Consider the following 26928-nt stretch of genomic DNA (forward strand, 5'->3'; position numbering starts at 1 on the left):
CCTATGAACCAGGATGTCATGGTTTGATTCCCGCTCAGGGTACATGTTCGGTGTTACATGCTTGATCCTCAGTGGGGGGGGGGGGGGGTGCAGGAGGTAGCCAATCAATGATTCTCTCTCATCATTAAGTTTTCTCTATCTCTCTCCCTCTCCCTTCCTCTCTGAAATCAATAAAAAAATATATTTTTTTTAAAAGCAAAAAAGTTAAGTAAATTATCTGACAATAAACTGTAAAATCATACTTAAAATTACATTTCTGTTTGCCATGTGGTAACTTCAAGAATAAAGTTACTTCATTTTTTTATTTTATTTTTTTTTATTTTATTTTATTTTTTTTTTTTTTATTGCTTAAAGTATTACAAAGGGTATTACATATGTGTCCAATTTATCCCCCCGCCCTAGACAGTCCCCTAGCCTCCCCTATCCCCCAATGTCTTATGTCCACTGGTTATGCTTCTATGCATGCATACAAGTCCTTTAGTTGATCTCTTACCCCCCTACCTCCTGCCCCGCAACCCTCCCCGGCCTTCCTGCTGCAGTTTGACAATCTGTTTGAGGCAGCTCTGCCTCTGTATCTATTATTGTTCAAAAGTTTATAATGGTCTCTATTATCCATGAATGAGTGAGATCATGTGGTATTTTTCCTTCATTGACTGGCTTATTTCACTTAGCATAATGCTCTCCAGTTCCATCCATGACGTTGCAAATGGTAAGAGTTCCTTCCTTTTTAGAGCAGCATAGTATTCCATCGTGTAGATGTACCACAGTTTTCTAATCCATTCATCTACTGATGGGCACTTAGGCTGTTTCCAGATCTTAGCTATGGTGAATTGTGCTGCTATGAACATAGGGGTGCATATATCCTTTCTGATTGGTGTTTCTGGTTTCTTGGGATATATTCCTAGAAGTGGGATCACAGGGTCAAATGGGAGTTCCATTTTCAGTTTTTTAAGGAAACTCCATACTGTCTTCCATAGTGGCTGCACCAGTCTGCATTCCCACCAGCAGTGCACAAGTGTTCCTTTTTCTCCACATCCTCTCCAGCACTTGTCGTTTGTTGATTTGTTGATGATAGCCAGTCTGACAGGTGTGAGATGGTACCTCATTGTTGTTTTGATTTGCATCTCTCGGATGATTAGTGACTTTGAGCATGTTTTCATATGTCTCTTGGCTTTCTGAATGTCCTCTTTTGAAAGGTGTCTATTTAGGTCCTTTGCCCATTTTTTGATGGATTGTTTATCTTCCTTTTGTTAAGTAGTATGAGTTCCCTATAAATTTTGGAGATTAGGCCCTTATCGGATATGACATTGGCAAATATGTTTTCCCACACAGTGGGTTTTCTCGTTGTTTTGTTGATGGTTTCTTTTGCTGTGCAGAAGCTTTTTATTTTGATGTAGTCCCATTTGTTCATTTTCTCTTTAGTTTCAAGTGCCCTAGGAGCTGTATCAGTGAAGAAATTGCTTCGGCATATGTCTGAGATTTTGTTGCCTTTGGATTCTTCTAGAATTTTTATAGTTTCCTGTCGTACATTTAAGTCCTTTATCCATTTTGAGTTTATTTTTGTGTATGGTGTAAGTTGGTGGTCTAGTTTCATTTTCTTGCATATATCTGTCCAATTTTCCCAGCACCATTTATTGAAGAGACTATCTTGGCTCCATTGTATGTTCTTGCCTCCTTTGTCAAATATTAATTGAGCATATTGGTTCGGGCCGATTTCTGGGCTCTCTATTCTATTCCATTGATCTATATGCCTATTCTTGTGCCAGTACCAGGCAGTTTTGAGAACAGTGGCTTTGTAATACATCTTGATATCTGGTATTGAGATCCCACCTACTTTGGTCTTTTTCAGGATTGCTGCAGCTATTCGAGGTCTTTTTTTATTCCAGATGAATTTTTGGAGAGTTCGTTCTAGATCTCTGAAGTATGCCGTTGGTATTTTAATGGGAAGTGCGTTGAATTTATAGATTGCTTTGGGTAGTATGGACATTTTAATGATGTTGATTCTACCAATCCATGAACACGGTATGTTCTTCCATCTGTTTATGTCTTCCTCTATATCTTTTTTCAACGTCCTGTAGTTTTCTGAGTAGAGGTCTTTTACCTCTTTAGTTAAGTTTATTCCTAGGTAGCTTAATTTTTTTGGTGCGATGGTAAACGGGATTGTTTTTATAATCTCTCTTTCTGAAAGTTCACTATTGGTGTATAGAAATGCCTCGGATTTCTTGGGGTTAATTTTGTATCCTGCTACATTGCCAAATTCATGTATTAAGTCCAGTAGCTTTTTGATGGAGTCTCTAGGGTTTTGTATGTATAATATCATGTCATCTGCAAATAAGGACAGTTTTACTTCCTCTTTTCCAATTTGGATGCCTTTTATTTCTTCTTCTTGCCGGATTGCAATGGCTAACACTTCCAGTACTATGTTGAACAGGAGTGGTGAGAGGGGGCATCCCTGTCTTGTTCCTGTTCTTAGGGGAAATGGTGTTAGTTTTTGTCCATTGAGTATGATGTTGGCTGTGGGCCTGTCATATATGGCTTTTATTATGTTGAGGTATGATCCTTCTACTCCCACCTTGCTGAGAGCTTTTATCAAAAATGGGTGTTGAATTTTGTCAAATGCTTTTTCTGCATCAATTGATATGACCATGTGGTTTTTTTCTTTCAATTTGTTTATGTGATGTATCACGTTTATTGATTTGCGGATATTGTACCATCCTTGCATCCCTGGGATAAATCCTACTTGGTCATGGTGTATGATCTTTCTGATGTACTGCTGGATCCGATTTGCTAAGATTTTGTTGAGGATTTTGGCATCTATGTTCATAAGCGATATTGGCCTGTAATTCTCTTTCATTGTGTTGTCTTTACCTGGTTTTGGTATTAGGGTGATGCTGGCTTCATAGAATGAGCTTGGAAGTGTTCCTTCCTCTTGAATTTTTTGTAGTAGTCTGAGGAGAATAGGTTTTAGTTCTTCCTTGAATGTTTGGTAAAACTCCCCTGTGAAGCCGTCTGGTCCTGGGCTTTTGTTTGCTGGAAGCTTTTTGATGACTGCTTCAATTTCTTCCATAGTTATTGGCCTGTTGAGATTTTTAGATTCTTCCTGATTGAGTTTTGGAATGTTGTATTTTTCTAGGAATTTGTCCATTTCCTCCAGGTTGTCTAGTTTGTTGGAGTAGAGCTGTCCATAGTATTTTTTAACAATCATTTGTATTTCAAGAATAAAGTTACTTCATTTTTTTAAAATTGAAATAAACTTGGTTAATAACATTATATAATTTTCAGATATACAAGATTATAATTCAATACCCGTGTACTCTAAAAATATTACCATATCTGTACTTGTAAATGTCTAATCTTAGGGGGTAAAACCCCTTAGAAGCAGGGGTCTCTGAACATTTCATAATAAAAGGTTCCAGTTTCTCTCAGCTGACTGAACATGTAGTTCACACATATTAACAAACACAGAATTCTTATGTCAGACTCCTTGTGAGGACCTGTGGGAATTTGCAGTTCTGGACTTGGGAGGAAAGATGAAAGACAGAGGGTAGACAACACCCTTCACAAGTTATGATTTTAGGGCCTAGAAAGAGTCTGGGGAGCTAGAGAAATGCACTCAGGCACTCAGACGGACATCAAGTGGTGGCATCAAGACCTACTGCTGACCCCATGCCCTTCCAGCCAGCACTTTCTCCGTGTCCGGGGCCTGCAGCAGATCCCACAGCTGGCTTCACGTAATAAAGTGGGAGATGGGTAGAAACATGGGGGGCAGGATTGAACACATATCACCAACATCCTGACTCTCTGCAAAAGGAAGTTCTTTATTCCTTCCCACAGAGGGAGACTCTTAAGGTTAGAAAAGGCTGGGCTCCCTCTCTGGTCCAACTTTGGTTTTCAGAACTCTAAAGCAATCACAACCACTGAATAATTGAGAAAGGTGAATAACCTCTCAGAGGGAGGCAGAAAACACGTGCTCCTAGGCTGTGCCTGGCTAAGAGTGAGCTCCGCGGGGAGCTCCTGCACGCCCCTGATGTGGAGCCTCCGATGACTGAGCTACAGCAGGATGAGCACCCCCACACTCCAGGCAGGGATCATCCCCACAGCCTCAGGGGGCTTCGTTCTTCCTGCTGGAGGAGGAAATCTCCCTCAGATGGAGGGATCGCCAATGAGTGAACAAACAGAATTTGAGACAATAAAAATGACTCTTCTTTACCAGAAGAGCTAGGGGTTGATGTCAATGTCTACGTGCAAATATGACCCTGAAGAAAGACTGCCTTAAGTATCAGAGCTGATACCAAGGCCTATTCTTAACCATTAAAGAAAATAGTATTTGCTATCCAGGGTCTTGGGATACAGAGGATATGAATTTTGGGTTCATTTTATGTGAATCTGAAACCCTATTTATTATTGGCTATGTATGTAATTCTTCAAAGTTTGAATGGGATTATTAACACAAGGCAGGTTATATATGGGAGACAAAATAAAATGGGAAGGCATAAAAACTAAGTATCTCTCTCACATTGATGTTTCTCTCTGTCTCTCCCCTCCCTTCCACTCTCTCCAAAAATAATGGGAAAATATCCTCAGGTGAAGATCAACAACAACAACAACAAGATCAACAATAACAACAAACAACTAAGTAAAAAACAAAAGAATGGACTAAGGAGATAAAGCAACAATAGCATGGCTGAAATTCAAAATTAGATGCAGACACATTTGTTCTGCAAAGTCATAATTTTAACTCATCAATTGTAAAGTCAGCCCTGATTACCTTGTACACAGTAGGCACTCGATATTTGTTGGATGAATCAATTGCTCCATCTCTAAGTGCAGCTGCTTTGAATCGGTGTAGGCATTAACTGTTGTTGGCCTACATTCTAAAATGAACCCCAGTTAATCCTCCCTGGAATTGGGCACAGTTGATATGGATCCTTTTTTTCCTACCTGTCCCTCTTTCTACCCAACTGGCCACACGAATCTGAAAAATCTGAAGCAAGAAAAGGTTTCATGTAACATGTAAAATAAGAGTACTTACATGGAGCACATCAACAGTTAGCTGCTGAAAGTTCCGAGATCTCAATTCCTGCATTCGTTTGTTATTTTCTTCGTATTTTTCTTCCACAAGCTTTCTGCAAATGTAAAGGAAAATAGCTGCAATTTGCCAAAACCACATCTCTATTATGGGTAAGCGTGATCCCTATTTCAACAGGCAAGGTGGGGTGATGGAAAGCCAGGCCAATGGGTCTTCCTCTCATGCAGATGTGTGTGCAGTGCAGCACCCACTTGATTCCCTCTAAAGCACACACAGGGATGCTCTAGGACAGTGGTCGGCAAACTCATTAGTCAACAGAGCCAAATATCAACAGTACGATGATTGAAATTTCTTTTGAGAGCCAAATTTTTTAAACTTAAACTATATAGGTAGGTACATTATTATTAACTAAATTAGGGTACTCCTAAGCTGGCCTTTGCTAAAAACGTCCTCAGTCTGATTGAGGTACGTTCACTGAGGTCGACCCCTTCCAACTCTCCCATCCACACTCGTCTTGTATACTTGTTTCGTCTATCTCCTTTCGTTCATCCTCTCTATATGACCAAACCATCTCAACATACCTTTCTCAATCCTCGACACTACATCTTCTTTCACTCCACAACGTTCCCTAAAATTAACTTAATAAACTTTACTTAAAGTTTTAAGTCAACTTCACACTGTACGTGCGTGCCCACTTGTGGTATTTTGTGGAAGAGCCACACTCAAGGGGCCAAAGAGCCGCATGTGGCTCGCAAGCTGTGGTTTGCCGACCACTGCTCTAGGACTCCTAAAACACAGCCGACAGTACTGATCCCTGGGTGTTCTCTGACTGTAATGAAATGGGGGCGGGGGGGTGTCCCTGATACCCAGGACAGTGCCTACCACATACTAATAACTCGTTAACTGCTTTCAGGATGAAATAAACACATAAAAAAGGACATAGAGCAACATTTCAAAGAATTTATAGAAAAGAATATGAGACTCACTGTGGAGGGGAAGTTTTCTCAGACACATCTTGTCTGTTTTCTCTACTACAGGAGAGTTGAATTTAATAGATCTGTTACTAAACTGGAAGACTGATTTGAGTTCTTGTGATTACTTGTGTGCTAATTTATACTTACGTTTTTTGAAAAATCACTGAACATCCATGTAATCAAATTTTCTTGTCTATAAATGGATACGTTATAACCCTTCTGACAACAGAGCCATTTTCTAGCTAAAACACATAACCATTCTCGAATCCAAGATATAACCATCAAAAACAATTCCGATGCGAGTCTTTCTTAAAATCAGGACCAACTTCACTTAAAAGCCATTGCCTTTAAATAAGGAAAACATTAAATGTCATGTAGAAGATCTATGCCTTTCTTTTGTGTATAAAAACAGTTTTAATGTAAATACTCTAATTACCAGAGATAGTTCCCACCAGCAGCACTGCCCAGAGCACAGACCTTCTAAAGGGCTTCACTTGACAGAACAGAGCTCTGTTTCCAAACCACTAAGGCCAACAATTTCCTGCCACTACCTTCTTCTCCCTGTAGATGGGTCAGGTCTCCTGGCAGAGGGGATGCAGCGAGCATCTAGGGCAGCCGTGGGCAAACTACGGCCCGCGGGCCGGATCCGGCCCATTTGAAATGAATAAAACTAAAAAAAAAAGACCATACCCTTTTATGTAATGATGTTTACTTTGAATTTATATTAGTTCACACAAACACTCCATCCATGCTTTTGTTCCGGCCCTCCGGTCCAGTTTAAGAACCCATTGTGGCCCTCGAGTCAAAAAGTTTGCCCACCCCGATCTAGGGAATGGGGACCAGGTCCTGAAGTCGCCCTGTCACCCTCTCACGGGGCTATGTCCAGAAGGTGTCAGCATCAATGAGGCTTCATTTGGAGGCTGCTGATATTTGCATCACTAGTAACCTCCCTGATATCCCATCATTCTTTTCACACAATCCTAATATTAATAATGCCTGGCATCCAACCACACCCATGGCTCAATGACTATCTTTTGAGGGAAGGAGTGAATAAAAAAATAGATTACATGTATCATGAGTGCATGCATTTTGTTATCTTGTTTTGTCTTTGCTTTTCTTCAATGAATTCCTTCAGAGGCCTGGGAAGTGGCCAAAGGGCTGAAATGCCCTGAGGACAGGACGCTTACTTCAGCTTGCTGGCTTTCTCATCAGCTGCCTGGAGCTTCCTCAGCCGCATCCTTTCTCTGGGGGTCATTTTCTGCACCTCAGAGAGCGCCCGCAACGTCTGCAGGTGAATCTGCTTTTGCCTAGAGAAAATACAGATTCTCCGCACAGAGCACATCCCAGACACGCTCAGAAAAAATTAAACAAATATTTTACAGAGGATCATTACACTGCTGAGAAGGGGAAAGCATCTCAAGACATGCCAGGCAAAAACTAATAAAGTCTGGGTAGGTAATGAGCCAGCCAGGACTGTGGTTAATTGGCAATGTTTTTCAAATTAGATTTTTGTTTAAAAGCAAATTATGTACTTTCCACATTTATGCTCATTTCATTGCTTACGACTGCTTTTCATAATGTGAGAAAAATTAGGATCTTGGTCATTAAGAAGTAAATAGACAGGCAGACTAATTCGACCATGTGGATAGAACAGTCTTTGGAAATAAGCAGGGTTTGAATGTCGTGTGCACCCTCATTCATTAGATCTGTAGCTTTGGGCAAGTTACTGAACTTCTCTGAACCTCAGTTTTCTTATCCATAAAGAATGGGTTATAAAGCAAAATAGAGGCAGACTCATAGATAGAGAGCAGGCAGAAAGCTGGGAGTGGGGAGTGTTAACAGGGTGGAGGGATTGAGCAAAAAGAGAGAACTCATGGACATGGACGACAGTGTGGTGGTTACATGATGATGGGGAGTGGAGGGGGATGGGTAGAGGTGGAAGACAGCATAGAGGGGATAAATGGTAATGGAAAAAAAATTTAATTTAAAAAATAAAAATGAAAACACAATGAAGAAAAAAGAATGGGTTATAGTGAGTATTATATGAGATAATGTATGCACAAAGTCTGGCACATAAAAAGTATCCAAAATGATAGCATGCTAATAGCTAAATTTTATTGAATATGTCTTATATTCTAGGCTTAATACAGTAGGTATTTTCCTGGCAGCACTGCATAGTGGTTAATCATATGGGTTAGTAAGATTCTCTGAGTTCAAATCCTATACGCCTTCCGGGAAGTTACTCAGCATCTTTATGATCATTAAAAAAAATAATAGTACCTGCTTCATATGGTTGTTGGGGGTTTAAATGAGTACAGTCATGTAAAGTACTCATAACAGAGCCAAGCATATGGTCATTACCCCCAAAATGTTAGCCGATATTATTAAGAACCTTATCTTCAAAGAAATGTGCTTACACTAATCACGTATTGAAAGGTCTACAACCACATTCTCAGTGACATTTGTTTCTGTACCTACTTGCAGAACAAAGTAGGAAAGTGATAAGAAAATTGTAATGACCATTGTAGGTAGGTCTCATCCCTCCAGAATACCGCTCAGACCAGAGCCTCCAGGGGACGTGCAAGTTTCAGGAATATACATCCCTTGTAACACCAAACAGCTCTCCTTAAAGCATAGTCATAGATCTTGAAAATAACAGTGACGATTTGAAGTCAATATTTCATAATGTGAAATACCATCCAAACAACTGAATTCTAGAACACTTTAATTGTAAGCAGTATTTCATAACTGCAGTGCAAAATGATAACTAAAATTAGTCCAACACTTAAAAAATAAGTTCTCGCTCACCTGGTGTTGCTCAGTGGTTGAGTGTCGACCCATAAACCAGAAGGTCATGGTTCTATTCCCAGTCAGGGCACATGCCCGGGTTACAGGCTCGAACCCCAGTTAGGGGGGCCTGATTCTCTCTCATCACTGATGTTTCTACCCCTCTCTCCCTCCCTCTCCTTCCTCTCTCTGAAATCAATAAAAATATTTTAAAATAAAAATAAAAAATAAATTATCTACTACTGTCACATCTCCAATTAATAAAACAAAATAAAATTAGAATATCCAGGCTTTCTTGAAAGAATAGGTAGTACCCATGAAAACAAATGTCACAGGAGTGTGGCTATAAAAATGCACCCCCCTGAGGGGCAGTCTATTTTAACTGGAGATCATGCATTAAACAAAGACTGGATATCTTTGATGGACCAGTGTCTTCAGCTTGAATGTCAAGATGGAAAACAAGCAGTGCAGTAGACAAACCATGGGACTGGGCATTAGAGAAGCATGTGTGTGCTATTTGGCCTTGAAGATCAGGCTAATGAGGGCTACTGTTCTCCCCCACTGCCCTGCAGAGCTCCTTGGGCCCTTACAACATTAGAGAGCTTCTTCAACAGCATTATACATTTGGTCTGTATAATCGGTGCCCCTGGAGCTGTGTGGTACGCAGCCTACACAGTGGTGCATGGCTGTTCTCAAGTAACCTAGTACTCTGGGCTCTTGCAAGTGACAGCACAGACATTTTGATGAGGTAGGTGGCACCAGTTAGGCCAGGAAATAGTTATGGCTCCTTTGAAACACACATTCTCTAGTTTTTAGATATATCTCAAGAAAGTGAATTTTGGCTTATTTTCAGTTGTCCCAGGACTCCACTATGTTGTCCTTTCAATAGATACTCTGGCAGCTCCCACTAAACAAACAACATGTAAAACCCATTTATGCTTCCTATGGAAGATGCCTTAGCATATAGATCACTAAATGTTTGAGATTTTAATTTCTCTATGTACTTACAAGGCAACTGCAGAGCTACCCAGCAGATCTGTGAGCTGTACGGTGGTTTAAACTTTTATGATTTCAATTTGCTTCCACCTGAGGGCTTTGGAACGCCAAGTTACTGACGCTCCTGAATTCCTTGGCAAGACTTAAGTGAATGTGAGGATACTCCATGCAGACAGCTTAGCACTAACAGATATTTAAAGACAAATGCATTTAATATTTATGCTCAATGGGCTTTCTAAAAACAAGGTAATTACTTACATGGCATTAATTATATGAGCAGTTTCCTTCTGACAATTCAAATTCTTGTCTTCTGGACTCATTTCCGAATATCTACAGATCAGGTGCTGAAAAAAACAACAACCCTGACACACCTTAAAGACTCCCCTCCAGGGATGGAAGGATATAAAACTACCAGGCACCCTTTTTAATTTGCACTATTACTGACCATATCTGGGAGCTTGAAAAAAAAACCCACAGGTAGCTATTTTTCCTTCTATAAAGGGTTACAAAACATTACATGGTAGCTTATGCAACCAGATCCTGAGAGGCCCAGCTCCTGCCTCCCTCTCCAAGTCCGTCTTGCACTGCTCTTCTCTCACTCCCTGCTACCCGGGCTAGGGCAGGCCTTCCTTCCGCTCCAAGAACACACCAGCTCTCTCCACCTCTGGCTCTGAGGTGGACGATGTCCACACGCCCAGGGCCACGACTAGGGTGAGATGAAAAGGCATGCATATTCTTAAAGGCAAATGAATGCTTTGGAATCTTATTAAATATATTCATAAAATTAAAGGAAATTTGCCTGAGGAATTTACATTGTAAAAGGCTAAGACGTTTAAAAAACAAAAAACAAAAACCCTCCTGAGAGGGTACCATCTGCTTTTTTCTTATCACGGGAGGCAAATTCTCTACATCCAATTTCCTAATTTACAGAAAAGCAAAATAAACTCACTTAATCAACAAAAAGTATTATTGAGATATATGATAAAGAGGTGGGATAATAACGGCTCGGTGAAAATCCCAGGTTTTGTTAGTAGTAGCATCCCATTCTTGGCCTAGCAAGGACATATTTACAAAGTGTTGAAGTCAGTAAGATCTAGAAACCAAGAGCCCTAAGGGGGGATGTTGAGTTTAGGCAGAAAATCGTGATCCCAATATCTGGGGCACCAGATTGTCCTGACTGATAATTTCCCTCGGCTTTAAAAAGCATCTTGTGCCTCTCTTACAAAGGACTCTCAATGCCTCTTATTCCCACAGCATAGCTTCAAGCCCTAGAATGTATATCAATGCTAATTAATATGTGCTTCCCAGTATTCCTTTCATTTTAAGTACCTGTAGCTGCTCATCAATATAAGGGATTTTTAAAATTTCTATAGCAGATGGTCTCAGTGAAGGGTTCTTGTTCAACATGCTGTAAGGTTCAAAAAGAAAATTATTTTTCCGATGAACTAAAACGTAAGTAGAATTTAAAATTGTTTCCGTGACAACACATTATTTCCATACCGTTCCATGATGGCATTCAGTTCTCTTGGGTATCTTGTAGGGAGAGAAGGAGTGTCGCCTTCAACAATTTTTAAAACAATGGACAAGAAATTGGAGCCCGTGAATGCATGATTCATGCAGCACATCTCATATAAAATGCATGCCAGAGACCTGAAGACAAAGTCAAAGAACAGAAATAAGGAGCAAATGTCCTCTTTTTAAGTTTGATCATCATACAAAACCTCAGAGGTGTTAGGGCATTGGTTGTAAGGCACTAACATATGCTTCAGTCATTTGTTTAAAAGCCTCAGTTCCATAATGTTCTGTTCCACTCAAGTACATGCTGACTAAAAAAAGAGGAAAAGGTGAAAGAAGAGAGCACAAAATTAAGTCTGAATGGCCAGTTTTTGTCAAAGGAAAGCAAACAAACCAATAGGAATATGTCTGCACATAGTAGGAACCCAATAAATATTTGATCAATGTAGTACAAAGTTTCTGAATTAACTTCTATGAAGGAAAAATAAAATGCAGTTAAATATCATCTTCCTAAGACAGTTTTGTGAATGTTACATATGCAAAGTAAAGTTTTAATTTATCAGCCTAACCTTCCCCCTAATGTGTATCCAAGCATTTTGAAAAGGAAATGCATTCTTTATTAGTTTTTTTAAAAATATAATTCATTTATAAGTAGGGTGGAAGAACAGCTACTTGCAGCTCACATGAAAATGTGTAATTCTCCCTTCAGGGGTATGAGACAGAATATTAAAATTCTAGATCAGTCCAACACTGATTTGTGCTAACCATGCAAATCAGTAACTTCTAAACCAACAGAATAATCTTACAAATAACTCTATGTAATTAAGAAAACTAAGGGGGAAATTCCTGCCTGAACTTAGTATTAAGAAAAAACTGTACTTCTCTTGAATAATGGATTAGTCTAAATCTTATGGGTATTTTGAATTATGTAACTGGCCAAGTCTCCCTTTTCATGTTACTTGCTTGAAAGATCAGAATAAATTTACAATCAACTTTATGTAAGTTGTGTTTTATGTAACTTTTAACACTGTCCTGTTTCTCATAAAAGGCATTTTATGTATAAATACATACATGAATATCATATTTTAACTATTTTGTGAGTGTTCAAAAAATATGCATTTGTAAGAGGATATACACTGAGAATGTTTCCATTCCAGCAAATAATAATACATTTTATTTATTATTATTTGGAAATGAAAAATTTCCAACTGATTAGTACTTTCCATATTACAAAGCACTTTCATATATGTATATCTCAACAGAGCCTCATAATTTCACAGTGATTTCTCATTTTATACATGAGGAAACTGGCTCAGGAAAGTTAAATCACTTGGTCAATTTCATAAGGCATTTTTCTTTCCAAATGCTGGACTATTTCCATTACAGAATGTTAGAATAAAGGAGAATGTTAGGAGAAATCACATGATATTGACTAGAACACCAAGATCAATGTAAACATTATAAAATAGGAACATATTTGTAGCTTAATAAATTTTGCATCCATCTGTAAGACTGTTGAATGGTATCTGGTGTAGTAGCACATATTTAGATTTCTATACCAAAAAAAAAAAAAAATTCCTTCAATAAAGGTAAAATAAAGGCGTTTTTAGACAAACAAAAACTGAGAGAATCCATTGCCAGCAGGACAGCACTAAGAATTACCCTAAAAGGGGTGCTTCCAAAGAAAGAATAATGGTCTCAGAGAGGCACAGGGATACAAGAAGGAATAAAAAGCCTAAAGAAATTCTGTGACTATGTACAGATCAACATTCATTCTATAAAAACAATATTAACAATATATGACAGGGGTTAAAAATTATGTAGAATAGCCCTGGCCAGTACAGCTCAATTGGTTGAGTATCATCCTGTACACCAAAGGTTGTTAGGTTCAATTCCCGGTCAGAGCACATACACAGGTTGCAGTTGGATCTCAGGTTGGAGTGTGAGCGGGAGGCCACCAATGAATGTTTCTCTGTCACATTGATCTCTCTCTTCAAATAAAAATAATTATGTAGAATAAAATTTAATGGAAAAAGAATATAAAAACATAAGGGTTCAATAACATAAAGGGAGTTATGTCCTTTTATTCCTGGGAAAGTGGTAAATTTAGAAACTTCTACTAGACTATAATAAGGCAAGGATGCATGTTATAATTGTTAGGGGATATCACCAAAAGAATAGTAAAATAATGTATATACACTTATATAACTAACAAGTTACTAGAGGGAAAAAAAACAAATATAATTTTAAACCAAAAGAAAGCAAAAAAGGAGAGAGAAAAAAAAAAACCATGAAACAAGTGATATGTATATAGAGAGCAAATAATAAAATGACAAATAAAAATACAGAGTAATTATATTAAACATAAATGGAAAATACTTCAATTAAAAAGACTAGCAAACTGGGTAAAAACAATTACATAAACTCAAAACAAACCTTAAATATAAGAACACAGAGCTGTTCATAGAAAGAGATGCACCACACAAATACTTATTAAAATACTGCAGTGTAGCTATACTAGTATCAGGCAAAGTAGACTTAAGGCAAGAACCACTACTAAAATTAAAATGGTGGATTAATAACATATAACCATTCTAAAACTCAATAAGAGTGTGTGTGCGTGTGTGTGTGTGTGAAGCAAAAATTGACAGAATTAAGAGAATATATAGACAAATTCACAATCATAGTAAAAGACTTTGACGATAGCTGATAGAACAAGCAGACAAAAAAAAAAAATAAGGGTAGAGAAAATCCAAATACAAAGACCAAAATTGACAAATTAACATAATTTGTTATGAATTATTAACATAATTTGTTTGAATCCCAACAATGACAGAATTCAGATTCTTTTCAAGGACACACAGAGCATTTTCCAAAACTGAGCACAGTCTGGGTCATAAAGCAAGCCTCAACAGATTTAAGGATGCCTTTACTGGCAAATTCTTCCAAACATTTAAAAATAAAGAATATCAGTCTTAATCTCTTCATTCATAAAGTCAGCATAATTTTGATATTAAAATATAATAAGAATATTACAGGAAAGGAAAATTACAGGCCAATTATTTATGAACAATAGATTTAAAAAATCCAAATACACATATACACATATTATAAAGAGAATATGGTGATATATTGAAAAGATTATATATCATAACCAAGTGGATTTTATTTCAGGAATACAGGGTTGACTTATATTTGAAAGTCCATCAGTGGAAAATACCTCCTTATAGAAGAGAAAAATTCTATCATCTTGACTAAAGCAGAAAAAGCATTTGATAAAATTCAAAACCCACTTGTGTTTTTTAAAAAAGGAGAAAACTCTTAGCACACTAGAAATGGAAGAAAACTTCCTTAATTGGGGTTTTAAAGCTATAAGGACATATAGTAAATATTATGCTTATTGGTGAAATATTGATAGTTTATATTTTTATTTTAAAATCAACAAGGTGGGGGGAGAACCAAGATGGCGGCATAGGTTAACGCCGGAGTTTGCTGCCTTGAACAACTACTTCAAAAGTGAAACCAAAAAACGGAAGGGACATCACCCAGAACCACAGGAACGCTGGCTGAGTGGAAGTCCTACAACTAGGAGGAAAGAGAAACGCATACGGACACTCAGAGGAGGCGCGGTGCTGAAGTCAAATTCTGAGGTGCGGAGTGCGGGGAGCGGGCTGGCGGCGGAGGGCGCGGTTGGCGTTTTCAATAGGGAGGGAGTCGCAGACTCTGAGCTCCAGATACAGGCGAGTCTTTAGGGACCCAGACTCAAATGGGAGAAGCGGGGCTGTCTGGCTTCGGTCAGAGCGAGTGCAGCTTTCTCTCCGAGCTTTGCAGCGGGTGCTGGGACTCAGAGAGGCAGAGCCCCTGGGGACAGGACTGAGAGCCGCCATAACTGCTCTCTCCGGCCCACCCTGTTGATCCTGTGCGACCCGCCCCGCCCAAGCCCTGCACACAGGCATTTGCCGGATAGCCTCAGGCAAACGCCAGATTAGCACCTCCCTAGAGGACAGAAGTTCTCACACTGCTGACACAGCTGATTCTCATAGCCACTTGGCCTGGAGGTCAAACCCTCCCTGGAATTAGCTACAACAATCAAGATTTAACTATAAGACTGCGAACAAAGACCACTAGGGGGTGCACCAAGGAAGCATAACAAAATGCGGAGACAAAGAAACAGGACAAAATTGTCAATGGAAGATATAGAGTTCAGAACCACACTTTTAAGGTCTCTCAAGAACTGTTTAGAAGCCGCCGATAAACTTAATGAGATCTACAAGAAAACTAATGAGACCCTCGATCTTATATTGGGGAACCAACTAGAAATTAAGCATACACGGACTGAAATAACGAATATTATACAGACTCCCGAGAGCAGACCAGAGGAGCGCAAGAATCAAGTCAATGATTTGAAATGCGAGGAAGCAAAAAACACCCAACCGGAAAAGCAAAATGAAAAAAGAATCCAAAAATGTGAGGATAGTGTAAGGAGCCTCTGGGACAGCTTCAAGCGTACCAACATCAGAATTATAGGGGTGCCAGAAGATGAGAGAGAGCAAGATACTGAAAACCTATTTGAAGAAATAATGACAGAAAACTTCCCCCACCTGGTGAAAGAAATGGACTTACAGGTCCAAGAAGCGCGGAGAACCCCAAACAAAAGGAATCCAAAGAGGACCACACCAAGACACATCATAATTAAAATGCCAAGAGTAAAAGATAAAGAGAGAATCTTAAAAACAGCAAGAGAAAGAAACTCAGTTACCTACAAGGGAATACCCATACGACTGTCAGCTGATTTCTCAACAGAAACTTTGCAGGCCAGAAGGGAGTGGCAAGAAATATTCAAAGTGATGAATACCAAGAACCTACAACCAAGATTACTTTATCCAGCAAAGCTATCATTCAGAATTGAAGGTCAGATAAAGAGCTTCACAGATAAGGAAAAGCTAAAGGAGTTCATCACCACCAAACCAGGATTATATGAAATGCTGAAAGGTATCCTTTAAGAAGAGGAAGAGGAAGAAAAAGGTAAAGATACAAATTATGAACAACAAATATGCATCTATCAACAAGTGAATCTAAGAATCAAGTGAATAAATAATCTGATGAACAGAATGAACTGTTGATCATAATAGAATCAGGGACATAGAAAGGGAATGGACTGACTATTCCTGGGGGGGAAAGGGGTGTGGGAGATGCGGGAAGAGACTGGACAAAAATCGTGCACCTATGGAAGAGGACAGTGGGTGGGGAGTGAGGGTGGAGGGTGGGGCGGGAACTGGGAGGAGGGGAGTTATGGGGGGGAAAAAAAGAGGAACAAATGTAATAATCTGAACAATAAAGATTTAATTAAAAAAAAAAAATCAACAAGGTAAGGATGCCTACTATCATCACTTCTATTGAATATTGTAATGAAGGTGCTACCCAGAACATTGAGGGCAGAAAAAGTTCAAAAATCTATATATATAAAAGCCTAAGCAACCAAACAACCATTACAACCAGTCAACCGAACGACTGGTTGACCGGTCGCTATAACGCACCCTGACCACCAGGGGGCAGACACTCAATGCAGGAGCTGCCCCCTCGTGGTCAGTGTGCTCCTATAGCCAACCTCCCATGGCTGGCCAACCTCCTGCGGTCCCTCCCCCCATGGCCAGCTGGCCCCCTGATCAGGGCCGGGCAGTCAACCTCCCAAAGTCCCTTCCTCCAGCTGGATGGCCCAAATCAGCCCCAATCAGGACTGGGCGAGATGGGCCCTCATTGGCCCTGATCGCCAGCCAGGACAAGGGACCCTACTCGTGCACGAATTCGTGCACTGGGCCTCTAGTATATGCCAGTATATAAAAAATAGAAAAGACATTAAACTGTCATTAGGCATTTCAATATGACTGTGTACATAAAAGGTCATTTCAATAAGCCTGCAGCAAACACATTTAAAAAATAAAATTAAAAATATTATTTGCATTAACATCACACAATGTCAAATACCTAGTTAAAAATCCAATGAAAGATATGCAAGACCCTATACCATCATCCATGATACATTGCTAAGAGAAATAAAATAATACCTAAAAAAATTGAAGGAGGTAGAGGGATATATCTATATGCATAGGTTGGAAGATTCAATGTTATCAAGTCATTTTTTTCCAGAATGATCTATAGGCCTAATGCAAGAGCAATCAAAATACTAGCAGACTTTTTTATTTTTTGCAAGAATTGACTGGCTGATTCTAAAATTTATATGAAAATGCGAAGGGATAATAGAACAGATTTGGAGGTCTTATATAACCAAATACATAGTTCAAACATATGTTGTTCAAGGGTGGACTGTACTAAGGTTTGAAAAAGATGTGAAATTATCTGGCTACTGAGATTATGGAACAATTAGAGGCTGACTCAGTAACCACTTAATTTTGATACAAGACCTTTCTCTTTTTTGGAAATCCTTCCAGCTACACTGAAGGCATGCTGCTCTCCACTTACCCATTTCACTTTCACTTGGTGATATGTGCTTGCACTAGAGCACATGTTAAAAGGCTTCCTTTATCAGCCAGTAACTTATGGGCAGAGACCTGTTATGGTCCCAGTGCACCTGGCCTAGAATGGATACAGGTAATTGAAATAAGAGACAACCTGATTACAGAAACTGCCGTTATATTTGGGATGAAAGATTTTTTATTATCCTGGTAAAGGTTTTCAGACCTATCTACTATGTATACTTTTATGCTACTATCTGTATACCCATGTACCTCTGGTTTTTATTTTCTTCAATTTCCAACCAGACATTTCTATATGGGAAGGATTATGTCATTTCAAAGCCATCACTTCCATACTTTTTGAAGATTTTTCTCTTATTTGACTCTCAGGTCTTAAATCTAGCAACATGAAAGCAAGGAAAGGGGCTGGAGGGGTGAGTTGAAATAAATAAGTGAGAGGTGCATTTTACTTAGAAGTCTATGATTTGCATTCTTTTCTTTTTCCAAAATACAGCCAACTGTGAAGTAAGCAAATACATCCCTGAGGGAGGGAATGTAGCAGTGAAAGGGAAGGCTGGGATCAGCTGCATGTACAGCGTATCACACCTGAACTCCATAAACTGGCCATCTGCTCAAGTCGACCAGAACTGCCCACAGGATCTCAGAAGCACAGGCTGATGAATTGCAAATGCAGCTCCAGCTTTGTCTTGTCTCCGGGTAACTAAATTTACCCTTTGAAATCTGCTCAAACTCTGCAAAGAGAAGCTTACCCACAGTGCTGCAGACCTCTGGTTGACTGGGAAAGCTATATTGATCTTTTAAATAATACATATTTTTATTTGATGTAATTGAGAATCATCCTGACACTGATCTAGAAGGCAGTACACACAATTTAAGCAGTTGAGTAAATAGAAAGTTAATACAAGAGGAGTGGGTTTTGCTTTAGTGTGTGTTACCCTAAATAAAAAGTCTTTACTAGGTCAACATAAACTCCATCTAAATCAGAGGTTCTCAACCTGTGGGTCGTGACCCCTTTGGGAGTTGAACAACCCTTTCCCAGGGGTCGCCTAAGACCATCGGAAAACACATATATAATTACATGTTGTTTTTATAATTAATCACTATGCTTTAAATATGTTCAATTTGTAACAATGAAATTGGGGGTCACCCCAACATGAGGAACTGTATTAAAGGGTCGCGGCATTAGGAAGGTTGAGAACCACTGATCTAAATGTAATGAAAGACATTGGGCTGCTTGAACAAATAGTTAAGAAGCAATATTATAGAGCAACTAGCTGTTTACTAAAGGCCTGTCATGTCCCAGAACCTTTACTGTTTTCTCCCAAGCTTTAATATGCATACAAATCATGCAGGGGTTTTGTTAAAATGCTGACTCTGAACTTGGGGAAAAACAATGGCTACACTGGAAGAATAGTTTCTGGATCTTTCTTGAATCCCCATGTAAAACAGAGAGAACACTTAGATAGCAAAATCAAAAACCATGGCCAACATTTTCAATAAATTTAGATGACAATGTGTCTCCTCAGACCTCAAAATACAAGCAAAGGGAGACAAATACAGTCACCATGCGACCCACACAGTGTCAGCATCTGTGTGAGAAGCAGCAGCAGGAGTCAAGGAGGTGACTAAAGGACCCAGGAACAGACGAACCTCGCGGAAAAGCACAGTGGGCCACCCTAGGAACAGCAGCTGAAACTGGGATGGGACCTACCCAAGTAAAAGCTGGGTGGATGCAAGAAAACCCCGGGGTAAGGCCTGAAGGGGGCAGCAGAATAGCTCAGGACTGTCCAACAGAATTTTCTACCACAACAGAAATTTTCTATATTTCTGTACACAATTATTACTAGCTACATGTGGCCAATGAGCACTTGAAATGTGGCTGGTGTGTCTGAGGAACCAAATTTTTAAAAGAATATTTAAAAGGAAAAGGAAAAGCTCTACTTCCACCATATCATCCCAATATACTATCATATTTTGAGAATAATCCATAAAATGTGAGAAACAAAGTTTGGGTGCATTTTATCCTGCTTATACCAGCTCTTTCTGACTACTTCCTTTCACAATTGAGCTTTATAATATTTGAAGGAAGATAATCTCATTTCCCTCCCTGGTGGGGGTCCCATGTCCTTCATACCATAAGAATTTGGCCAACGGAAGAACGAAGACAGGAGCAATATGGTTTCATTTTGCTAAGTGAAAAAAAAAGCAGATTATAAAATGATATAGAGTAGTTACATTTTATAGTAACAGATATACTTAGATTAAGTATATAAGCACTTAGCACAATGACTGTCAAGCACAGAGTAAGCACTCCAGAGAGAGTAGCTATTTCTGGTTCTGCTGCTGCAGTTGTTTCAGGACCTTTTTTTTTTTTAATATATATTTTATTGATTTTTTACAGAGAGGAAGGGAGAGGGATAGAGAGTTAGAAACATCGATGAGAGAGAAACATCCATCAGCTGCCTCCTGCACACCCCCTACTGGTGATGTGCCCGCAACCAAGGTACATGCCCTTGACAGGAATCGAACCTGGGACCCTTGAGTCCACAGGCCAAAGCTCTATCCATTGAGCCAAACCGGTCAGGGCTGTTTCAGGACTTTTTTTAAAATTAACCAGGCCAGACTGATATCATCTGCAGTTTGTATTAATCATTTCATGCCAGTCACTCAAAAAATATGTTAATGCCCAGATCTACTGCCTCTGACTGAAATGTTTTCCTACGTCAGCTTCTGTTGAGTGAAAATAATGACACCAGTGCTCACTCCTCAGGGGTGACAGGTGAGAGACATGGGCTCTTTTGCTCCAGAGTTTCCTTCACCAGGAGGCAGATGAAAGGGCTGTTGGCAGCCAGATACTTGCTGGCCCCACATTAGCTATCAGAACTGCTGCCAACCTGACCTGTACTTCTCCCTTTCCTAAATCCTTCACCAGAAAATAGGTTCTCTGGAGATCTTGGCGCATGTGGAAAGCTGGTGGCAGGAGAGGGAAGCTGGAAAGACATGAGGATTACTTTCCATGCCAACGATTTGGGGCTTGACTATCTCTAGGTAATGGCATACCCTTGGAGGATTTTAAGCTGAAAAGTCAAGTGATTAGTTCCTTATTTTAGAAATTCTGCTCTGGTTGTATCGTAGGTGATGAATTGAATGTAGGAAGCTAGAGAAAGTAGAACGACATTAAAGAACTCCAGGAGAGAAATAGTAAGGGCATAGACTGAAGCAATGGAAGTGGAAGTTGAGAAGATTGGTTGAAAACATTTCTAGGCAGTAGTATCAATAGCACACAGTTACTAAGTGAATTTAAGAGGCAAGAGGGAGAAGGGAAGTCTTGATTTATTCTCGGTCTTCTAGCATGGATGGTACAGTAGAAAAGGGAAGGCAATAGTCTTGTCTCTTCCCTATCCTCTTTTCCCTGTCCACTTGGAATGCTCTTCTGCAAGGATACTTTCTTAGTCCTGGTAGGCCAGGAAGCTGCTGATTCCTCTCTATTTTCTTCTACCTGTAGCTAAGCTTTGTCTGACATTTCTACCCAAGATCACCAAAGCCTGGCTATAATGTTAGGTGTGAACTATACTCCTCAAGGGTCCCCTACCCGGCCAACCCCCATACCAGATCTCTGAACAAAACCAGGAGAACTTCACAGTATACCCCTACTATTCCAACTACTATTCCCTCCACTTGAAACACTCAAAGAATACAGGGCCACAAGATCAAAGAGCCATCTGGTTGACCTCTCACTACAAGACAGATAAGACCAACAGTGAAATGTTCTGTTTAATTATAGTACCATTCTCACAACGGTATTTTCCTTTATTTGTTTCTCTACCAAAATAATAAATTCTAACTATTAATAGTTTAAGTCAATTTAAAGGGCTGGCCTAGGAACATAACTCATATACTGTATTTTTCTTGTAGGAGAAAAAAAGTGTTCAGCAATTGTTTCTACAAATTAGCCATGTTCCAAGTATTGTCCTCAGAGAACCTAATTATCCTAACTTTCTAAATAATTGTTTATAAACTTTTGGAACCTAACCCACTTTTAATAGAGAGACTTCCTGTACTTGATTGCTATAAATAAATCAATCCCGAAAGGCTTAACAGATTGCAAAGAGAGGATGAGTTTACATATGGGCAAACATTAACAGATGAAAATATAATTAGCACTATACCAATATTCTTTTAGCATTATAAATATAATATGTATAGCTATTCGTGCTAGAGCAAAACATCTGTCAATTATTCACAAGTTTTTCCAGTCCTAAGAAAATATTCCACAGTAAACAGCTGCTACATACTGAGATTCAGAGAAAATTTTTCAACCACATCCAACCTAATTTTTCTAAGTGTCTCCCAAATATTATTCATCACACTTATGTATCTGCCACTATAATTAACAGTTCTCTGTTATTCTTTCCACTTTGGGTTTGGCAGTAGAAATTTCATTACTGCATAAGCTTGTTTTAATTCAGATAAAACTAAGGTAACTTCTAAATTCATAAGAAGGTGGTTATTCAGACTCAGGATGGTGATAAATCCTTAGCTTGTATTTGCTGAATATTTAATAATCTCCATAAGGAGAGCTAACCTTGCAAAAGATATATTAAAATTCTCCTGCATTTTCATATTTGGGAGGTTTTAGTTTTTTAAGTTTTGCCTTAGTCAGGTATCATTTTTGTAAACCTAAAACATTAGAGCAATACTATCTGATATTCCTAATTCTTTACACAATACTAAGAGAAGTTTTGTTGTTTCTTTTTTTTTTAAAAAAAAGGCACACAACTGGGACAAAAAGACTCTATGCTATACCCTTTTCTCTGTGTGTTCTGGTGCCCAAGTTTCCTTACCCGACTTGGCAAGCAGTTGTAGATACATGTCGAAATGAGCCTGCTTTCTTGCTAAATGGAATTCCAAAAGCTTAAATGATGGGCTTCATAAATTAATTTACTCTTAATTCAAATGACATCATGTAACATCTTCCTGAGATACCATGAAATCTTTAATTCTTTATTGTTGAAAGTATTACATGTGTCCCTTTTCCACCCATTGTCCCCAACCTTCAAACCGCCCCCCCCCCCACACACACACAGTCTGTGTCCATTGGTTATGCTTATATGCATACAAGTTCTTTGGTTGATCTCTTACTCCCCACCACACCCCACCTAACCCCCCCGCCCCTCTGCCTTCCCTCTGAGGTTTGATGGTCTGTTCCGTGATTCTGTGTCTCAGGATCTATTTTTGTTCATCAGTTTATGTTGTAATCTTAAATCATGATGAAATGATATATTTGAATCTATTTTTAAATAGTCATCATCATCATAATAAAAACAATTAAGTGTGAAGAGAACTATAGGTATGTAACTCAAATTCAATCCAAAGCCCAAGACTAGTTTCCTCAATCTGGGGAAATGCACTCCAACAAGAGCAAGAAGTCTTCCCTTGAGGGTCGGGAATCCTATTACTTTTGATTTTATACCCCAAGGCCTTTACACAGTCACTGGCAAATAGCAGATGATCAATAAAGCAAAATTTAAAGAAACTCATTTCTCTGAATAGACCTTTGTGTTTTTTGTCAATTTTGTTGTTGTTTTGGAAGGGCTGGGAGAAGGGTGTGATAGAGGCAAGAAGGGAGGTGGATTGGAAAAGACCACCACAGCAGAAACAAGCTAACAGTGAAAAACCCACTGAAGAACCTAGGAATGAATCACAAGAGTGCACTGAAGAGACAGGATGGATGGGGATCTGCCATAGCCAGACCTCATCATGACAGTATTCTCCCCCATCTGTGCTTTCCTTTACTTAACCAGAGAAGAGGCAACTTGCTATTTTAGCCTCTTTAGAAAAATGAAGTAGGCACAATCTTTCACGTGGCTCATCTCTGAAAGCTCAGACTATTTAAATTGATTTGCATATAATAACTATTTACTTAATTAACAAGCTCTCGGCCAGTTTGTCCTTTTAACCGTTAACAAGTCAAGAATTATGTAAGATTCCTTTTCAAAGGAAAATAAATTTTCCCAAATAGGACCTATTGCTAACAACAAACACGATTTTCCACATGGTTTCTGCACTGAAATTTAAACTGGTTCCATGATTGGGAAGGAGAAATTCTTTGGGTACGAAAGCTCAGAGAAATGGAGAAATCTAAGATGCATCTATCACTGAAAACACAGAATTTTTAAATTTAAGTTTATCCTTAAGACTAACATCTTTAGTAAAAATTTTAAAAGCAACAAGAAGAAAAAAATAAAGCAAAGCTGTACATTCCCCACAGAGGTGGAAGTTAACCTTAAAATAAAATAAAGCACAGTGTTTAGGATTACAAATGCTTTATTTAATAGGCTAGCAGAAACCTATCAAAATGTATTGCTTACTATTCATTAAGAACTTTCCCTTGTGGTTCAAGACTTAAAAAGCCAAACCAGCCAATTAATCTATGAATAAAAAAAATACTTTAAAAATCAACTTAATGGAATATATAAAGTTCCAAATTCAAAAGACCTTTTACTCTGGTCACAAAATGATTCAGGTATTCAAGGGATAAAGTGAACAGATGTAGTAAGTAAATGATCCTAAAACCAAAACGCATCCTTCTCTCAGGACAGCAGATAAACAAGTTGTTTGGACCTGCCCACTGCCCACTGCCCACTGCCCACTCACCAGATGTCTGACTTGGTGTCGTAGCCTTGGTGTTTCAGAGCCTCTGGACTCATATAATGGGGCGTTCCAGTTAGAGTGGTGGCTAAATCACAGGATCCCATCAGGAGTCGAGAAACTCCAAAATCCCCTTGAAATAATAACAATTAATCTTTACGAATATTTTAAAACAATGAAAATCAGCCCTGGAAATTAACAACAGAGTATCTAATTTGACAATTTTAATATGCAATGATTCATACCATTTTAAAGGGAAGAAAAGGAATATGATATATTTTACATTATACAATGCTGGTGAATAGCTTTACAAATAAGCCCTATAGGAGAAAGATGATTTTGAGCCAGTAAAGTAAATTATGTAAACCAAAATTTTTTGGGGGGGAATTGTGGAGAGCCAGCAACTTTAAATAAAAAGCTATTTCAAGTCTGAATAACAACAAACAGAATGATTTTGAAAGAGCTGAATATAATGACTTGCAATTTCATCTGCGGGTGGTGGAGAGAGTTTGTTCTTCATTTGCAATAAAGAAAATTTTTAAATAAAATACTTGAGACTTTTCAAGAACATGACTATAAAATTTGAATCCATCAGCTTCTCTATATTTGCCTAATAGCTACATGCTTTTATACCTTTCCTCTCTGAGAACATCTTGCAGATTAAACAATCCAGTAGCAGTTATGAGTGGAGGTATAGTTCTGAAGGAGAACTAAAGTTAACAAAGCCATTATATCAACATTTTAATTCTGTGTGACAACTGTTAATTGCTTTGTGATAAAATAAAGAGGGAAAACCTGTAGTAATTAATCAAACTAGTAAAACAAGTTGAACCACTTGCAAAGCCTCTGGTATGTAGTAGGAACTCAAAAAATACTAGCTGAATCTACAAAGTATGTAGCAAATGTCTTATACTTTAATTTATAATCAGAAACAAAATAATTGCGTTTAATTGGCCCCAACCAAATAAAAACAAAAATTTGAGAATTTTAAATAAACCAACATTTTCTCTGATACTCCTAGGTACTATATACAATTTGATATGTTGATAGCATCTAAATAGAATACTTTCCATGTTTCCAGAATACATACTTTTAAAAATCTTACCAATTTTAAGTAGATTATTTTTCAGAAATATATTTTTCGATTTTAAGTCTCGATGAAGTATCCTCCTAGAAAAGGTTAAAAAGGATATACATTATGCTGAGCTAAATAAGCCAGTCAGAGAAAGTTAAATATCACATGATCTCACTCATTTGTGGAATTATAATGAACAACATAAACTAATGAACAAAAACAGATCCAGAGACAGAGAAGCATTGATCAGACCATCAAACCTCAGAGGGAAGGTAGGGGAGGGTGGGGGTAAGGGGGAGAGATCAACCAAAGGACTTGTATGCATGCATATAGGCCTAACCAATGGACACAGACACCAGGGGGGTGAGGGCATGAGTGGGGGGGGAGGGAGACAACGGGGGGGGGGGGGGATAAGGACACACATGTAATAACTTAATCAATAAAGAATAAAAAGGATATACAATTTCATGCAAAATGTAAAATTTTAAAATCTTACTACACATAATATATCTGGGTGGCCCTGGCAGGCTAGCTCAGTTGGTTAGAGCATCGTCCCAATATACCAAGGTTGCAGGTTCAATTTAGGATGAAGGCACATATAAGAATCAACGAATGAATGCATAAATAAGTAGAACAACAAATGAATCTCTCTCTTTCTCAACCTCTCTCTCTCTCTGCCTTTCTCTCTCTCTGCCTTTCTCTCTCTCTCTCATCAATAAATAAAAAATTAAAAATATATATGGGTGTATGTGAAGTAATTCACACATAAATATACATTCCCAAAGATATATATTTAAATGTTTAAAAGCAACAAAGCCACAACAATTTGTTATTTCCCTAAGGAAACAGAGTTTTTAAAAAACGGGCTTCAAGTCAGGAGAACGTGTAATTGGGGAAAAAATGAGATGGTTTCAACTACTTCAACAGGCCAGATGCTACTGTGATTTGGTAGCATGATCTACATAGTATTATATCCAGTAATCATACATTCAGTTTTAGACTAATTATCACAAAGCTTTATAGGCTGTTATATATAATCTATTTTTTAAGCTGCTTCTGTTACTTGCAATTAAAAGCATCTTAAATTGATTCACTTGGTCCCTGCAGCTGCTGATTCTAGATCTAAGGAGAGGATACTGGTCTCTTACAGCTACAAGTACCCAAGGAGTCAAACAGTCTAAGGGTTTAGATTTTGGAATAGTGATATAGGGAGCCTACCAGGAACCCAGCTACTATACAATGGGAATAAGTAATACATGCAAGAGAAACTTACTGAAGACTCCTCGGCCAGACAATAGAAGATGAGTTACAGATAATAATACATTAACAGCCCTCATGTGTGTGTGAATATATTATTCAGTACTAGATGTTTTAAAGAAAAAGGCACACAATATGTTAGGAAGCAGT

General features: G+C 38.6%; 1 protein-coding gene across 8 annotated transcripts in view; it reads right to left on the minus strand.

Annotated features, from left to right (window-relative positions):
- NEK11 (NIMA related kinase 11) overlaps positions 1 to 26928 on the minus strand; it is a 167475-nt gene that overhangs the window by 79813 nt on the left and 60734 nt on the right. For 7 of the 8 annotated variants that reach the window (XR_004971563.1, XR_004971564.1, XM_036332642.1 and 4 more), the window contains 7 exons: positions 25552 to 25616; positions 24453 to 24579; positions 11287 to 11436; positions 11116 to 11194; positions 10045 to 10130; positions 7191 to 7310; positions 5033 to 5126 (listed from right to left, as the gene is read on the minus strand). Coding sequence is in view for 6 of the 8 variants with exons in the window: in XM_036332642.1 (XP_036188535.1) it covers positions 5033 to 5126; positions 7191 to 7310; positions 10045 to 10130; positions 11116 to 11194; positions 11287 to 11436; positions 24453 to 24579; positions 25552 to 25616 (721 nt within the window). In the remaining 2 variants the exon portion in view is untranslated. The remainder of the gene's footprint in view (positions 1 to 5032; positions 5127 to 7190; positions 7311 to 10044; positions 10131 to 11115; positions 11195 to 11286; positions 11437 to 24452; positions 24580 to 25551; positions 25617 to 26928) is intronic. The other variant, XM_036332639.1, reaches the window with a different exon arrangement.

This window comes from Myotis myotis, unplaced genomic scaffold, assembly GCF_014108235.1.
Source record: "Myotis myotis isolate mMyoMyo1 unplaced genomic scaffold, mMyoMyo1.p scaffold_m19_p_13, whole genome shotgun sequence".
Taxonomy (NCBI): domain Eukaryota; kingdom Metazoa; phylum Chordata; class Mammalia; order Chiroptera; family Vespertilionidae; genus Myotis; species Myotis myotis.